Source organism: Saccopteryx leptura, chromosome 4, assembly GCF_036850995.1.
Source record: "Saccopteryx leptura isolate mSacLep1 chromosome 4, mSacLep1_pri_phased_curated, whole genome shotgun sequence".
Taxonomy (NCBI): Eukaryota; Metazoa; Chordata; class Mammalia; order Chiroptera; family Emballonuridae; genus Saccopteryx; species Saccopteryx leptura.
This window is the reverse complement of record NC_089506.1, coordinates 30,802,432-30,818,477: the sequence shown is the minus strand read 5'-3', so window position 1 is coordinate 30,818,477 and position 16,046 is coordinate 30,802,432. Positions and strand designations below refer to the sequence as shown.

Sequence of the window (16,046 nt, the reverse complement as noted above, 5' to 3'; positions counted from 1 at the left end):
CCCACCTCACAAAGAGAGACACACACAGACTAAAAGTAAAAGAATGGAAAAAGAAATTTAATTCTAACAGAAATGCAAAATAAAAACTGGGTTAGCAATACTTGTGTCTCATAAAACAGACTTTAAAACAAAAGCTATAGTAAGAGACAAAGGACAACATAATGATAAAAGGAATAATCCAGAATGGGATATAACTCTTGTAAATATTTATGCACCAAATATAGGATAAAGCAAATATCAATGGCTATAAACGGAGAGATCTATAGCAATGCAGTCATACTGAGTGATTTTAACACCCCACTGACATCAATAGATCAACAAGGAAATGGCAACCTTAAATGACACACTAGATCAGCTGAATTTAATTGATATCTTCAGAGCACTTCACCCTAAAGCAGCAGAATGTACATTATTTTCAAGTGCACATGGAACATTTTCTAGAATAGACTATAAGTTTAGGTTCTCAATAAATTTAAGAGGATTAATGATATAAAAATAGAAATCAATCACAAGAAAGAAAAAAAGAAAATCACACAAAGACATGGAGGCTAAATAACATGTTACTAAAAAATCTCAAATGAGCAATCTAAGTTTACACTTAAAAGAACTTAGAAAAGAACAACAAACAAAGCCCAGTGAGAAGAGGAAAAGAAATAATAAAGATCAGAGCAGAAATAAATGGAATAGAGTCTAAAAAGCAACAAAAAAGATCAATGAAACCAAGTAGTGGTTCTTTGAAAAGATAAACAAGATTGACAAACATTTAATCAGACTCATCATGAAAATAGAGAGGACCTAAATAAAATCAGAGATGAAAGACAAGAAGTAACAACAAACATCAAAGGAGTACAAAGTATTGCAAGAAAATATTATGAACTATATGCCAACAAATTAGACAATCTAGACAAAATGCATATATTCCTGGGAACATAAAATCTTCAAAAAGAGGCCCTGGCCAGTTGGCTCAGCCGTAGAGCGTTGGCCTGCCGTACAGGAGTCCCAGGTTCGATTCCTGGCCAGGGCACACAGGAGAAGCGCCCATCTGCTTCTCCACCCCCCCCTCCTTCCTCTCTGTCTCTCTCTTCCCCTCCCGCAGCCAAGGCTCCATTGGAGCAAAGATGGCCCGGGGCAGCCAAGGCTCCATTGGAGCAAAGATGGCCCGGGCACTGAGGACGGCTCTGTGGCCTCTGCCTCAGGTGCTAGAATGGCTCTGGATGCAACAGAGCAATGCCCCAGAGGGGCAGAGCATCGCCCCCTGGTGGGCATGCCGGGTGGATCCCGGTCGGGCGCATGTTGGAGTCTGTCTGACTGCCTCCCCGTTTCCAGCTTCGGAAAAATGAAAAAAAAAAAATCTTCAAAAAGATCAGGAAGAATCAGAGAATCTGAATAGATAGATTACAGTTAGTGAAACTGAAGCAGTAATGAAAAAACTCCCAACAGACAAAAGTCCTGAACTGGAGGCTTTATCAGGGAATTTACCAAACATTCGAAAAAGAACACTTATTTTTCTCAAACTATTCCAAAAAATTCAAGAGGAGGAAAGACTCCCAAGCTCGTTTTATGAGGTCAACATTATCCTAATTCCAAAACCAGATAAAGACACTACAAAAAAAGAAAAATTATAGGTCAATATTCCTGATAAACATAAATGCTAAAATCTTCAAAAACATATTAGCAAATCAAACCCAGCAATACATTAAAAATTTCATACATCATGATCAAATGGGATTTATCATCACTCTTATTCAATGTAGTACTGGAAGTCCTAGCCACAGCAGTCAAACAAGAAGTAGAAAAAGGCATCTAAACTGGAAAAGAAAAAGTAAAACTGTCACTATTTGCAAATAACATGATACTGTATATAGAAAACCTTAAAGATTCTATCAAAAACCATCAGAACTGATCAATGAATTTAGTAAAGTAGCATAATACAAAATAAATATCCAGAAATCAGTTGCAATTTTATATACCAGTAATGATATATAGAAAGAAAAACTAAAAAGACAATACCATTCACAATTGCTTCAAAAAGAATAAATACCTAGAACTAAATTCAAATAAGGGGGTAAAAGACCTCTACTCAGAAATTTATAAGACACTGAAGAAGAAAACTGAAGAAGATACAAATAAGTGGATGCATATACTGTGTTCATGAATAGGAAAAATTAGCATCCTTAAAATGTCCGTATTATACAAAGCAATCTATAGAGTCAGTGCAATACCTAGCAAGATACCAATGGTGAATTTCACAGAATTAGAATGAACATACGTATATGGAATGACAAAAAAACCCAAACAGTCACAGCAATATTGACAAAGAACAAAAATTGGAGGAATCACACTACCTGATATCAAACTGTGCTGCAAGGCCATAGAAAAAAAAAACAGAGTACTGACATAAAAGCAGATACATACATCAATAGAACAAAACAGTGATCCCAGAAATCACACTACACTTATATGGTCAATTAATATTTGACAAAGAATTTAAAAACATAAAATGGGGTAAAAATAGTCTATTTAATAAACAGTGTTGGGAAAATGGAACAGATTTGTGCAAAAAGAAGAAAGACCACTGTTTTATACCATAGACAAGAATATACTCAAAATGAATTAAATACTTCAATATTAGACTCAAAACCATAAAAATCCTGGAATGAAACGTAGGCAGTAATATATTGAACAATTTCTTCTAGTGATATTTGATATATCTCTTTGGGCAAGAAAAACAAATGGAAAAAAATACGTAAGACTATATCAAACTGAAACACTTTTGCACAGCAAAGAAAAACATCAACAAAATGAAAAGACAACCCACTGCATGGGAAAACGTATTCACCAGTACATCTGATAAGGAATTAATATACAAAATTTATAAAGAACTCATAAACTCAACACCAAAAAAAAAAAAACCCCACACACAAAAAAAAAAAACCAACAATCCAATTAAAAATAGGCAAAAGGCCTGAATAGATGGCCCTGGCTGGATGGCTCAGTGGTAGAGCATCCAGCATGTGGAAGTCCCGGGTTCGATTCCACGTCAGGGCACACAGGAGAAGCGCCCATCTGCTTCTCCACCCCTCCCCCTCTCCTTCCTCTCTGTCTCTCTCTTCCCTTCCCGCAGCCGAGGCTCCATTGGAGCAAAGTTGGCCTAGGCACTGAGTACGGCTCCATGGCCTCTGCTTCAGGTGCTAGAATGGCCCCGGCTGCAATAGAGTAAGGCCTCAGATGGACAGAGCATTGCCCCCTATTGGGCATGCCCAGTGGATCCTGGTTGGGCGCATGCAGGAGTCTGACTGCCTCTCTACTCTAACTTCAGAAAAATACAAAAAAAAAAAAAAAAAGACTTGAATAGACATTTTTCTGAAGAAAACATACATATGGCCAAAAGACATAAGAAAAGATGCTTAAAGTCACTAATCGTCAGAGAAATGCAAATTAAAACCACAATGAGATATAACCTCATAGTCGTCACAATGGCTATCATCAGTAAATCAACAAGCAACAAGTGTTGGCATGAGTGTGCAGAAAAGGGAACTCTCGTGCCCTGTTGGAAGGAATGCAGATTGGTACTGCACTGCGGAGAGCAGTAGGGAGTATCTCAAAAAATTAAAAGTGAAGTTGCCTTATGATTCAGCTTTTCTACTTCTGGGAATTTATCCAAAGAAATCCAGATACTAATCAAAACAATGCATACACCCATATGTTCATTGCAGCATTATTTACAAAAGCCAAGATTTGGAAGCTGCCTAAGTGACAACCAGTAGATGAGTGGATAAAAAACAGTGTTATATTTACACAATAGAATACTATATGGCTATAAAAAAGGAAGAAATCTTACCTTTTGTGACAGCATGGATGGACCTGCAGAGCATTATGCTAAGTGAAATAAGCCAGTCAGAGAAAGACAAATATCATATGACTTCACTCACATGTGGAATGTAATGAACAAAATGAACTAACAGACTCAACAGAGACAGACTCGTACATAAAAAGCAGGCTGACGGCTGTCATGGGTTGGGGCTGGGGGATGGGGAATGGGAGGACTGAGCAAAAAAGAACAAAAAAGAGAGAGAAAGAAAAAAACTAATGGACATGGACAACAATGTGGTGTTCCGAGGGTGGGGGGCTGGGCGGTGGAGCATGAAATAGAAGGGATAAATGGTGATAGACAAAGACGACTTGGAGAGATGAGCACACGATAAAGCTGTACACAGATGTTGCAGAATTGAGCACATGAAACCTGTACATTATGTTAACCAGTGTAACTCCAATAAATTCAATTAAAATGAAAAACATTCATATAATTTAGTGGTTTCTAATGACTTACAAAACTTCAGAATTCTTAAATGTTTTATAGTGATAAGAACACACATTAGATCTACCCACTTAATAAATTTTAAGTGTACAATACATCAGTGTTGTCTATAGGTACAATGTTGTACAGCAGATCTCTACAGCCTAATCATCCTGCTAAAGTGAAACTTTATGCCCATTGATTAGTAACTTCCCACTTATCCCTCTTGCCTCAGTCCCTGAAAACCACCATTCTACTCTATAAATTTGACTGTTTTATCTCTCATATAAGAGGAATCATGTAATATTGATCTTTCTGTGACTGGCTTATTTTACTTAGTATAATTCATCGTCAAGACTCATCCATGTTGTTGCACATTGCTGATTTCCTTCTCTTTTTTAGGCTGAACAGTATTCCTTTCAGGCTCAAAATATGCTTCTATCACATTTCATTCATCCACTCATTTGTTGATGGACATTTAAGTTGTCCCCCCATTTTGGCTACTGTGAATATTGCTACAATCAACACAGGAGTGCCAATATCTCTTTGTGGTTCTGATTTCAATATCTTTGAAAGATACTCATAAGTGTGATTATTGGAGCATATGATATTTTTAATTTTTTGAGGAACTGCCATTTTGTTTTCTGTGACAGTTGCATAGTTTCTTTTCAGTCATGGACCTCATGTTGTGTTTTTTCCTTAGAGATTAGTTCATCTCTAAGGAAAAAACAAATGAGTGGATGAATGAAATGTGATAGAAGCATATTTTGAGCCTGAAAGGAATACTGTTCAGCCTAAAAAAGAGAAGGAAATCAGCAATGTGCAACAACATGGATGAATTACCATTTTGTAATCCTGTCAACGGTATGCAATGGTTCCAAATTCTTTGCATTCTCACCAACACTTGTCTTTTTTTTCTAAATATAAAAGCAAAATTTTGAATAGTTTAATGATCAGCTCTTGTGAACTGACATAAACTGCCTCTAGTACACCACTCCAAGGGAGCTGGTAAACAGATCTAGATTCGATGGCTCCTAAACTATATAAAACTTGATGAACTCTCTAAGGAAAAAACACAACATGAGGTCCATGACTGAAAAGAAACTATGCAAGCAAGTGGCCTCGATGCTTTTGCTTCCTTAGCTTCATATGTCTACTCTTGATAACAGCTATCTCAACACAATATAGAGGGCGTATGACTTTCAAAGAGGAGAAGCAGTAATAAGAAAAGAATTGTATTCAGATCCTGTCAGAGTAAATGCCACTGGGAGAAGTCACAGGCCAGTTGAAGGCTAGGAGTTGTAAGGGAAGGAGAAAGGTCAGACAGGTAGGGAGATTCAGGTCAACCTAAAGAGCAGGAGGGAAAAGGGACACTCTATCCTTGGGTTACGAGGCAGCACCAGCAGACCCTCTTAGCTTCATGAGATGAGGATCCTAGGATGCTTTTCCTGATTCAGAGTTTCTTTTGGATTCAAGCTGAGGTAGATAAGGGTGAAAGTTGTGACTGAAAATGCGATACCAGACATAATTCAGGTGACACAGATGCAGATGATTTATTATTTTACAGTTGAAACATTTAAAACTTCAGTAGTGACAACAGAGGTGAGGAATAAATTAGGTTTTTTTCCTTCTTGGTTTGGACCAGTTTCTGATGATTTATTTGGTGTTATCCTCCCTTCCAGCTGAGGTTGATAGAGCCTTGCTGTAAGAGAACACAAAACAAAATACAACAAAAATAAACAAAAATGCCAGAGTTGCTTCTTTTTTTCTGAACTAACATACTTCTAACACAAGTAATTTTAAAAGGCATGGGTAATTGAAAGGAAATGGAAACTAAATTTAAAAAAAAAAACAATTATCTGTTACCTCAACTGCAAATACTCTTAGTTTTATAGTGACTTTCTAAAATACTCTGTTTGTTCCTGTTTAGTAACTGTTTCAGTCAACAATTAAAGTGTCCTGGCATTTCCATTCTAAGTACTCATGTTTCCCCATGTATAAGAAGCACCTTAATTTGGGGGCCTGAAATTTGGGGGGAAAAAAGTATTACATAAAGTTACTGAACCCAAGTGTTTTTTTTTTGTTTTTTTTTTTTCTTTTTTTTTTTTTTTCATTTTTCTGAAGCTGGAAACAGGGAGAGACAGTCAGACAGACTCCCGCATGCGCCCGACCGGGATCCACCCGGCACGCCCACCAGGGGCGGCGCTCTGCCCCCCAGGGGGCGATGCTCTGCCCATCCTGGGCGTCGCCATATTGCGACCAGAGCCACTCTAGCGCCTGAGGCAGAGGCCACAGAGCCATGCCCAGCGCCCGGGCCATCTTTGCTCCAGTGGAGCCTTGGCTGCGGGAGGGGAAGAGAGAGACAGAGAGGAAAGTGTGGCGGAGGGGTGGAGAAGCAAATGGGCGCTTCTCCTATGTGCCCTGGCCGGGAATCGAACCCGGGTCCTCCGCACGCTAGGCCGACGCTCTACCGCTGAGCCAACCGGCCAGGGCTTGAACCCAAGTTTTATTCATCATAAAATTCATACATTTCCTCATCACTGTCAAAACTCCCATCCATTAGCTTGTCCTCATTTGTGTCCGGTGACAAATCACTATCTTCATATATTGCCTCATTCTCAGTTCCATCTATAGCATTTGAAATGCCACATTTCTTAAATGATTTGACAATGATCTTAATCTTGATTTTATCCCAGGATCTTTTCACCTGGGTACAAACTTCTCCTAGAGTTGGTTTCTTCACTCTTCCTGCTGGTATCAAATTGTCCCAGAAGACTTTATCCATTGGTTCCATTCGTCTTTCATAGCAGCTTTGAAGGGTTTGTTAATGCTAATATCAAGTGGTTGGAGCAGGGATGTCAAGCCTCCAGGTATGACGGCAAGTTTTGTTTTTTGCTTCTGCAGCAATCTTCTTTGTGTTTTTTGTTATGGGTGCCCTGAACTGATCAAGCACCAATAAGGTAGGTTTGCATAAGAGCCCACCTGGTCTCCTTCTCCGAACTTTCTCAAACCAGATCTTCATCCATCCTGATCCATCCAACCCTTGTCATGAACGTGGACAATCATTCTTCAAGGAATGTCTTCTTTTGGCATTGTCTTGTGTTTGAAAATCAGCATAGGAGGCAGCTTGGTTCCATCAGCACAACAAGCTAGAACAACTATATAATGGCTCTTTTCATGTCCACTTGTCTTCAGTTATAGTTTTCACCCCCTTCTTATCAATAGTTCTGTTACTTGGGACATCAAATTGAAGGGGGACTTCGTCCATATTTGTAATCTGTCTCAACTCAAAATGATGTCTTCTGACATTGAATGACAAAATGATGAAATTCAAGGACCTTCTGCTCATAGCTTTCAGGCATCTTTTGGGCAAATTTGGTGAGTATACGCATGCTTAGTTCATTCTGCTTCATGAACCTAAAGCACCAATTGTGTCCTCCTTTGAAATCAGTAACTTCTTTTTCATCAGCAATTCTTCTTGCCTCATGCTGAACCATCTTTGTGGACATAGGAATTTCAATTGCCCTTTTCTCTTCAATCCATACCCTTAATTCCCTCTCTAAATCAGGTCATTTTGCCAACTTACCTCTCCTGGCCTTCTGCCATGGCACTTTCAGTAGGATTTCTTTTTCTTGTAGCCAGTCTCGGATTGATTTCTCAGTTGGAGGAGGACCAAACTTATATTCAGCAACATGATTTCCATTCACTTTTGCAAACTGGATCACTTTGAACTTGAATTCAGCACTATATGAAAATCTTTTCTGAATCATTTCTGGGCAGAACATGGCAAAATGTTAACCTATCATAATATACTAGTAACAAGTGTGAAAAAATGAGCACAAAGACAACAAGAGCAAAAAAGTGAAAAATGCAAGTTAAAAAAACTACAATGAACACAAAAACAAGCGTGAAAAAGTGGGAATTGCCAGTTAAGAAAAACTACAACCACTGTATAAGACGCACCCAGTTTTTAGACCCAAAATTTTTAGGAAAAGTGTACATCTTATACATGGGGAAACATGGTATATGAAATGATTTTAATTTAGAAAAAAACTTTGTGATAACTCTAAGTACAATTGCATTTTACTGAGATGTACACACCAACATACATATACACATATGTGTGTACATCTGTACATTGAGATATATTAACAATGACCATCCTAAGTGCTAAAATTAATGACAATGATTAATTATTTTAAATACCTATATTATTTAAATGAACATTTATTAGTTGTTACTTATGTACTAACAGCAGAATGATTCATACACACATATAATTAATTGAGTGAATAAAGAGAGGAGAGTCAAGGCAATATTTGGACATTCCAAGAACTCTGGATGGAAAAGATTTTAATGTATTTAAAATATAAAATCACCCTTCAGAATTACAGAAAATGAAACCAGTTAAGCATCAAATGAAGTCAGAATGCTTGTTGTAAAGTTAAATACAAAGCAAAATGACAAAATACTTTTTGGAATGAAGATAAATAATTCCAAAAAACAATTTATTAAGAGTATGCTAGATTTAAAATCCAAAATTACATAATAGAAAAATTAGGGTGAGAGGTAGAAGAAGGTGAACATATACTAAGCATTCCCAGTACTAAAAGGAGTCTCAAAAATGCTTCTAATTCCATGAATATATTGTATACTTTCTATATCTATGTCAAAATCTTTCTAAAAATAGCTTATTATTAAATAACATGATAGAAAATAACAAAGAAAACTCAATAAAATAGTAAAAAAATAATAAAATTTAAGATATGCTATCTTGTCCCTGGCTGGGTACCTCAGTGCTAGAGCACCGGCCCAGCATGCAGGTATTCTGGATTCAATCTCCGGACAGGACACACATGAGAAGTGACCATCTGCTTCTCTCCCTCCCTCTCCCTCTTCTTTCTCTCTTTCCTTCCTGTAGCCAGTGGCTCGATTGGTTTGAGCATCAGCCTCAAGCAGTAAGGATAGTTCAGTTGATTCGAGCATTGGCCCCAGATGGGGGTTGCCAGGTGGATCCCAGTCAGGGTCCATGCAGGACCCTGACTCTCTATCTCCTCTCCTCTTACTTTAAAAATAAAAAGATATGCTATCTCTCAGATAATACACCACTCACATGTCTAATTGACTAAAAATAAATAACTTATAAAGACAGAATTTGATACAAACAGATTGGTGGTAATTATTACAAATAGATAATTTGGTAATAACTGGCAAAAAACAATAAAGTTGTACATACTATATTTATGCTTTGATCAATCTCTCTTCTAGGCATTTATCACAGGCTATATAATTGGACAATTGTTCCAAAGCGTGTATCCATTTAAAGATTTTTTTTCAGCAAGAGAGACAGAGAGAGAGAGAGACAGACAGACAGACAGGAAGAGAGATGAAAGCATCAATTCTTCATTATGGCTCCTCAGTTGTTCATTGATTGCTTTCTCCTATGTTCCTTTACTAGGGTGCTACAGCCAAGCCAGTGACCGCTTGCTCAAGCCAGCAACCTTCTGCTTCAAGTCAGTGACCATGGGATCATGTCTATTAACCCACGCTCAAGCCAGTGATCCCTCGTTCAAGCTGGTGAGCCAGCACTCGAGCTGGATGAGCCTGCACTCAAGCAGGCAACCTTGGGGTTTCAAACTTGGGTCTTCTGTATCCCAGGCCCACACTCTTTCCACTGTACCACCACCTGGTCAGTCCATTTAAAGATGTTATTTACAGGAAGTTTGCAACATTAAAAAATTGGAAGTAGTCTAAATATTCATAATAATAGATTTTAAAAATAAATTATTTTTCATTTTCAAAATAAATATCATGTCACAAAAAAATATGAGCCTAAATTTAAGATATGAAAAGTTGCCTATATAGTCTATAAGTTAAAAGAAAAAACGTATTTTATATTTTACTTAGAAAAACATTTAAGAAGATATGTATATTGTTAATAAAAATCATCTTTGTGTATTAATTATGAAAAAATATCCTTAATTCATATATCAACTTAGGTAACATAAATAGCTTAATAAATATTTGATAAAACATTTAAAACTCAGAAAAATAGTTTGAAAATTAAATTATCTATATTTTAAATTATTGTTAGTTTAGTTCTAATAGCAAAGTTTACCTGAATATTTCTATTTTTCTTTCATATCACAAATTTTTCCTCAATTCCCTGTACTCCTGAAGCCAAAACATTTTGACTTTATTTAAAATTAATGGAAACCTACATATTATATAGATTTTTCGTGTTGGAAAAGAAGAGGATTAACTTTACTTAGTATAATATCCATAGGAAGTTAGAAGGTAAAAAAGGGAGAGAAGACAGTCAGCTTCAAGTTGAATGGAAAAGGGAAGAAAAATATTTTCAATAATTAGGTTAAAAATTCATGGGAAATTACCTTTGTCATAAGTCTAGAAAATAATTAATTATAAAGTAAATATAAATTTAAATATGATAGGTATGGCAGTTTTAAAACCTAGTAGTGTCAGAGGATGCTAAACTGCTGAAGTGTAATAAAAAATACACTGGAATAATATATACTCCCACATGCAACATGTTCAAGAGTCCTACTTGCTTTTACTCTTACCAACACTTGATGTCAGTTCTTTTCATTTGATCCACCCCTATAAAAGTGTAGAGACCTCTATTTTTATTTTTATTTCTCTTTTTCTGATGCATAATGATTTTGAGCAAATTTTCATGTTTTGAGCCCCTTCAGTATCATCTTTTGTGAAGTATTTCTTCAAATATTTTGACTACTAGGTTCGCCCACATTTTTTTAATTGATTTATAGGGATTCTAAATGCATATATTCTGAACATGAGTCCTTTCATTGGAAATACGTATTACAAAAATCTTTCTTCACACTGTTACTTCCCTTTTTCCTTTTATAAGGAAGTCTTTTGGGAAGTGAAAATTCTTCCACTTTTAAAATTTTGATTGTTTTGTGGTTAAATATACTTAAATTTGATCTCCTTTCTTAACAAATTTTTTAAGTGTACAAAACATTATTGTTAACAATAGGGACAATGTTGTACAGCAGATCTCTAGAACTTACACATCTTGCATTAATTGAGACTTTATCCTCATTGATTCAACACTACTTCTTCCCCTTTTTCCATTCTGAGGCAACATCATTCTACTATCTGTTTCCATGAGTTTTACTATTTTAGATTCCTCATATAAGTGGAATATAATGCAGTTACTTGTCCTTCTATAACTGTTTTATTTCACTTAATATAATGTCCTCTAAGTTCATCTATGTTGTCACATATGCAAGATTTTCTTTTTGTATGGTTGAACAACATCACATTGTATGTATACACCCCATTTTCTTTATCCATTCATCCATTAATGGACACTTAGTCTGTATCCCTATCTTGGTTATTGTAAACAGTGCTACAATAAACATGGAGCTCCTAATATTGCTTTGAGATCCTGGTTTCAATTATTTTAGAAAAAATATCCAAAAGTGGAATTACTGGATCATATAGTAGTTCTATTTTTAATTTTTTGTAGAATCTTCAAGAGTTTTGCATAGTGGAATACATTAAATTGCATCTCCACCAACTCTGTACAATGCTTCCAATTTCTCCACATCCTTGCCAGCACTTGTTGATTTGTTTTTTCAATGATAGCCATTCTAAAAGTAGTCATTATGGTTATGATTTGCATTTCCCTGATGATTAATTATACTGATCATATTTTCCTATATCTGCTGGCCATCCGTATGGCTTTTTGGATAAGAGCCTAGTCAAGTCTTTAACCCATTTGTAAATCAGGTTATCAATGTTTTTGTTTGTTTGTTTTTGTTTTGAGTATTGACAGTGGGAGTTTTATATATATATTGGCAGTTAACCTTTTACTTGATATATGTTTTATAAATATTTTCTTCGATTCTATAGGTTGTCTTTCATCTGTTGGATGTTTCTCTTGCTGTGCAGAAGAAGCTTTTTAGTTTGATACAGTCCCAGGTGTCTATTTTTGTGCTTTTGTTACCTGTATTTTTGTGTCAATCCAAAAATTTATTCTCAAGACTAATGTCATAAAGTTTTTCCCTATATTTTCTTCTATGACTTCTACAGTGTTAGGAGCACATATAAGCCTTTAATCCGTGTTTTGTGTATGGTTTAAGGTAAAGGTCTAACTTCATTCTTCTGTATGTGGATATTCAGTTTTCCCAACACCATTTGTTAAAGAGGCTATCCTTTCCTCATTGTGTGTTCTTGGCACCCTTCCCTTTTCTTCTCTTTCTTTCCCTTCCCTTCCTTCCCCTTCCCTTCTCTTTTCTTCCCTTCCTTTCTCTTCCCTTCCTTTTCCTTCCTTTCTTTTCTCTTCCCTTTCCTTCCCTTCTCTTCCCTTCCTTTCCTTTCTCTTCCTTCTCCTTTCCTTTCCTTCCCTTCCCTTCCTTCATTTCCCTTCCTTCCTTTTTCCTTACCTTCTCTTTCTTCCTTCTTTTCTTCCATCCTTCCTCTTTTAATTTATTGGTTTTTAGAGCAAGAGGAAGGGAGAGAGACAAAGAGAGAAAGAGAGAGAAACATTGATCTGTTGGTCTACCTGTTCATGCATCACCAATTGGTTCTTATTATGTGCCCCAACCAGGTATCAAATCCACATCCGTGGAATGTCAGGGTGGTGCTCCAACCAACTGAGCTACCCAGCCAAAGCTCTTTGCTCCATTTTCAAAGGCCCATTGATCATATATGTGTGGAATGATTTCTGTGCTCTCTATTCTGTCTCGTTGATTTTTATTGTTTTTATACTAGTATCATGTTGTATTGATGTATTTCATCTATAAACTTGAATTTATTGATTTTAAGTTGTTGCTAGTACCCTCTTTTCTGCTAATGTCTAAAAGATAAAAATTGTGCAATTTTACTACCTGATATTGACCATTTATAGCTTTTCTCTTTTTGTTTTGAACTAGTAGGTAATTTTTTATCACTTATTCTTTTCAAATAGTAAGTTTGGGGTTCTGATTATTTTTTGTTATTTTTCTGTTTATTTTCCTTTTAATTTATTTCTGCTCTTTCCTTAATTATTTCTTTCCATCCACAGTCTTTGAGAGCATTGAGTTCTATTTTTATCTCTTTGACAGAAAGTATAATGGAAAAAGTACATTTGATCTGTTCTGTAATATGCATTTCATTGTGATTAAAAAGATTCAAGTATACACTTTCCTAGAAAACAGAGATATGCCTAAGTTTTTGTAGAACCTAAAACACTCTGCCTTGACCACAAGATTAGGATGGTATTTTCCACACTTAATAGTGCTATTAAAATTTTAAAATTCCTCAGTTCAAGCGTGTATGAAAACATTTGTTACATAAATATCAGTGTGCAACTTTGTAATGCAAGGATGAAGACAGAACTTGAAAAATGATCTTGGATGCTATTAAAATACTTCTCTCTCTCTCTCTTTTATAAGTGAGAAGAAGGGAGATACAGAGACAAACTCTTGCATGGGCCCCAAATAGGATCTACCTAATAATGCCTATCTGGAGCTAATGCTCGAATCAAATGAGCTATCCTCAGCACCTGAGGCTGATGTTCAGACTGACTGAGCCATTGACTGTGGAAGAGGAAGAGGGAAAGAAGGGCAAGAGGAAGGGAGAGAGAAGAAGATGTTCACTTTCTTTCTTTCTTTTTTTTTTTTTTTTTTTTTTTTTTTTTTTTTTTTTTTTGTATTTTTCTGAAGCCGGAAACGGGGAGAGACAGTCAGACAGACTCCCGCATGCGCCTGACCGGGATCCACCCGGCACTCCCACCAGGGGCCACGCTCTGCCCACCAGGGGGCGATGCTCTGCCCCTCCGGGGCGTCGCTCTGCCACAACCAGAGCCACTCTAGCGCCTGGGGCAGAGGCCAAGGAGCCATCCCCAGCGCCCGGACCATCTTTGCTCCAATGGAGCCTTGGCTGCAGGAGGGGAAGAGAGAGACAGAGAGGAAAGTGTGGCGGAGGGGTGGAGAAGCAAATGGGCGCTTCTCCTATGTGCCCTGGCCGGGAATCGAACCCGGGTCCCCTGAACGCCAGGCTGACGCTCTACTGCTGAGCAAACCGGCCAGGGCCAGATTTTCACTTTCTATATGTGTCCTGCCTGGGGATTGAACCTAGAACATCTGCACACCAGGCCGACGTTCTATGCACTGAGCAAATTGGCCAGGGAAAAATATTTTTTTTATATTCTTCCACCATTTGCTAAGGAAAATTTTATTATACTGATAATAAAAAGGAAATACCTAATTTTATAAAGTGATGTGTTTGATTATTCAAGTCTAATCTCTCAATTTACTTTCCTACATGAATTAATACAGTAAAACCAATAAAATCTCCAAGTCTCTATCTTATTAACAATAATTTTTTCTGAGATAATACTATAACGATAAACACATACGGTGTCCCTTATATCAGTTCTCCTTTTACATGGCAGTAACATGTCATTAGGATATAAGTGCTTCTTACATTCAATACACACACACACAAAATCCCATAATATATGTTCTCATAGATTTTAGCAAAGGTGAACAAAAGCCACTCCTTTAGTGTAGGTCAGGGAAGAGAGGGTGAGATATCATGAAGCAAAGTTTTATTGTTAAGAATTATAAAGTAACTTACATTGAGAACCATAAAGAATATTGTGAACACATGTTTTGGTTTCAAATTAACAATTCTCAAGTGCTCCCAAACAATAATCAAAACATACAATACAAAATGATTAATCATATTGTTCTACACTCACCTTTCACTTGGGGATAACTTGCTGTAACTGCTGTTTTCTTCTGACACAGATCTATAAAATTAAAATTATTTTAAAGTGGAAAAAATTTTAAATCTTAATTAAATGCCTATTTGAATAAAGGATATTTTCAAAGAAACACAGTGATTCATTAAATGCAATATTTTCCTTCAACAAAATAACATAATACAAACAAAACAGATGCAGACTCAATATTAGAACAAATGCCATCACCACCTTGCTTTGTTGACTAACTTCTCTCATTCTCATTTTCCATTTACTCCAGGGTTTCTGTTATAAGGCCACATTCTTACAGACAGGCCCCTATATTCTATGTTATTTCTAACTCCTCAGGTCAAATTCAGCCAAAACCATTAAGTAGTAGTCAAAACTTTCAGTTAAATTTTCTAGTATTTGTACATATTTCTCTCCTTTCTCCCAGAACACGTATGTATGTTCCACTTATCAATTTTTGGAAGGTAAAACTAGTGGCAAATACTTCTGTGGGAAATATAGTAAATTGTTAATAAGGGCCTCAATAATGATGTTTAAATAATTGTGTAACTCACACAGGTAGCAAAGATGCACAGCAGAAGCATGCTGGGCCCATAAATATATATTTGTGTAACTGATTAAATATAACATGGTGATTTCACATATTAATTTGGTGTACCTAAATGTTTACAATGGATTGGATAGCTATTATTATCTCCCACTGTATAGAGTCATGGAGAATAAATTTAAGATTACAAAGATTAAATCACTTGTTCAAGATATAATTTTTACATGCAATATTTTAGAAGTTGAAATTGGGTTTTCTGAGGATACATGTAATTCTGTCCCCATAACCTGATAATATGAACTACATATGTAATTTCTAGTTAAGAAATAACTTTACAAATTAGTAATATCAATATTCAGGGAGATAAATATTATGAAGGCAGGTTCATAGTTATTATCTCTATTTGAAGAGGTGCTCTAATAAAGTTGTTTACCACTGGTCTGAGACTGTGTATCTAA

The 16,046-nt window shown here is 36.3% G+C and overlaps 1 protein-coding gene across 1 annotated transcript in view; it reads right to left on the bottom strand.

The window, feature by feature from the left end:
• LOC136404134 (A disintegrin and metallopeptidase domain 3-like) overlaps positions 1-16,046 on the bottom strand; it is a 189,509-nt gene that overhangs the window by 81,830 nt on the left and 91,633 nt on the right. The window contains exons 9-10 of the mRNA XM_066383596.1: positions 15,030-15,080; positions 7,884-8,069 (exon numbers count right to left, since the gene is read on the bottom strand). Of these exons, the coding sequence (XP_066239693.1) occupies positions 7,884-8,069; positions 15,030-15,080 (237 nt within the window). The remainder of the gene's footprint in view (positions 1-7,883; positions 8,070-15,029; positions 15,081-16,046) is intronic.